The 2,096-nt window shown below is 70.9% G+C and overlaps 1 protein-coding gene across 1 annotated transcript in view; it reads right to left on the reverse strand.

The window, feature by feature from the left end:
- Nucleotides 1-2,096, reverse strand: part of DBN1 (drebrin 1) — a 6,117-nt gene that overhangs the window by 835 nt on the left and 3,186 nt on the right. The window contains 2 exon segments of the mRNA XM_025191770.1: nt 1-435; nt 532-666. The exon segment at nt 1-435 is cut by the window's left edge and continues 203 nt beyond it. Of these exon segments, the coding sequence (XP_025047555.1) occupies nt 1-435; nt 532-666 (570 nt within the window).

The raw sequence follows: 2,096 nt of genomic DNA on the forward strand, positions 1-2,096 counted from the left end.
CCAGCAGGTCCCCTCCCCCAGGCCCTGCCGACAGCGGGGGCTCGGGGGCGGCCAGGGGCACTGCCGCCTCTGTGGGCACGGGCATGGGTGCAGGCGCGGCCAGCTCTGCAGGCAACTCCCAGGCACCGGGTGCAGCGCTGTCGTCCTGCCACAGCTCGAGGAGGCTCTCGGGTGCAGGGGTGGGCGGTGGCAGGGGCTGGCCCTGGGCCTCAGCCTCACCCGGTGGGAGCAGCACCGGCTCTTGGGTCTCCAGCGCTAGCAGGTCTGCGGTGGCAGGGCCTGGCCCGGGCCCTGGCGCCTCTGTCCACTCGTCCCCCAGCACAGCAGGGCCCCCAGGCAGCTCCTTGGCCTTCGGGGCCGGCTGCACCTCGCTGGAGAGGGGCCAGCGCTGGTCGGGCACCACAGCCGCCGCCTCGCTGCCAGGGCTGGGGGCGTCTGCAGGGAGAGCAGGGTGAGGGGCATCAGCACGGCAGCCCCGGGCAGGAGATGTTGGGGCAGGGAGGGGGCCGCAGCACAGGCCCCGGCACCTACCGTGCGGCCTCGGCTGCAGGGTCACCTCATCCAGCGCCCGCTCGATCTGCTCGCCCACAGGCGTGGAGGCCGTGCTGGAGTCGCAGGGGCTGCAGCCCCCAGTGGAGGCCTTTCTGTGGGTGTCCGACTGGCTACCTGAAAACGGGCAAGACAGGTGAGGTCGGGGGGGCTGGCCTGGGCCCCTCTGCGCAGCCACCCCTGCCTGGAGCTGCCCCTGGGGTGCCCACCCCTCCTGCCCGGGATGGAGCGTCGTACCCAGCCCTGTCCCTGCTCATGGGCTGCACGCTGCCCGGGCCGCTGCAGGGCGCAGCTGGCAGGACTGTCCGGGGGGCGAATTGGGCAACTGCCCTGGGCCCCACGCTTTGTGGGTCCTGTGGAGCTGGGCGGAGCGGCTGCGGCGACTCCACGCCGCCACCGACTTCACATCCAGCCGCTCGCTACTCCCCCCACCCCCCACCGCCGAAGCCGACGCCGCTTCTTCGGGTCCAGGGTGTGTGGGATCGAAGTGGGGGCAGGGCCCCGCATGGGCTGATTTAACCCGGGCCCCGCACCCTGCTCGGGTCGGCTCGGCAGCCAGGCACGGGCCGAGCTAGAGGCTGCCCCTGTGGATGGCGGGTCCGGGCTGGCAGGGGCACATCTACCACACCGACGAGAGCCACGCGAGAAACACTGCAGGACCAGTCCCTGGCGCGGCAGCCCCATCCCCTCCCAGCTCCATGGCTCCCTCCCCCCCTGGATCCAGGCCTGTGCTCTGGTGCCCTATTACACCTGCCCCCCGCTCCCACCCCATCACAGCAGCCCCAGCTGCAGCCCAGTCCTGCCTGCCCCAGCGCCCCGTCACACGCGCTGCACGGACATCACTGCACAGGCCTGAGCTCTGCTGCCCCCTGCACAGGCGCACCCCCATGGCTGCTCCCCCCTGCCCGTGGCACAAGTGCACTGCAAGGGCCCTGCTGCTGGGGCCTGCGCCCATGCCAGGCACTGGGGTACTGGTGGGGCGGGGGGTCTGGGCTTGGGATCTCCTGCCCGGCCCAGCTACCTACATGGGAAGAAAGAGGAGAGGTTCGGGGTGCGGTGGCAGGAGATATAGGGGAAGGGGGTCCGTGGGGGGGAGGAGGAGGAGGAGGAGGAGGAAGGCGGCCCACTGTCAGGCGTCTTTATGAAAGGACAGTGCAGACGACCTGCGAGAGAGAGACAGACAGACAGACAGACGCACGAGACAGAGAGCAGAGAGAACCGTCAAGCCCCGCACAGCGCCCGGCCCCATGCAACCCAATCCAATCCAGCCCGGCGCGGCACGGCATAGCACAGCACGGCGCGGCGCAGCGCGGCATGCACCACGGCCAGAGCCAGGCGCACGGAGCTGGGGCAGGAACAAAGGTGGGGCCAGGAGTGTGTTGGGGAGCGGGGGGCCCTAGCACTGCTCTTGGGAGCCCTCCGCACTCTCCGGACACACACAGCAGCAAACACACAAGGGTCAGGGTCAGGGTCAGGGTCAAGGTCAGGGTCAGAGGCAGGGAGGGAGGGGGAGCAGCCAGCCCCAGCCCTGCCCTGCACAGGCTTGC

The sequence above is a fragment of the Alligator sinensis genome, unplaced genomic scaffold (assembly GCF_000455745.1).
Source record: "Alligator sinensis unplaced genomic scaffold, ASM45574v1 scaffold1170_1, whole genome shotgun sequence".
Classification (NCBI taxonomy): Eukaryota; Metazoa; Chordata; order Crocodylia; family Alligatoridae; genus Alligator; species Alligator sinensis.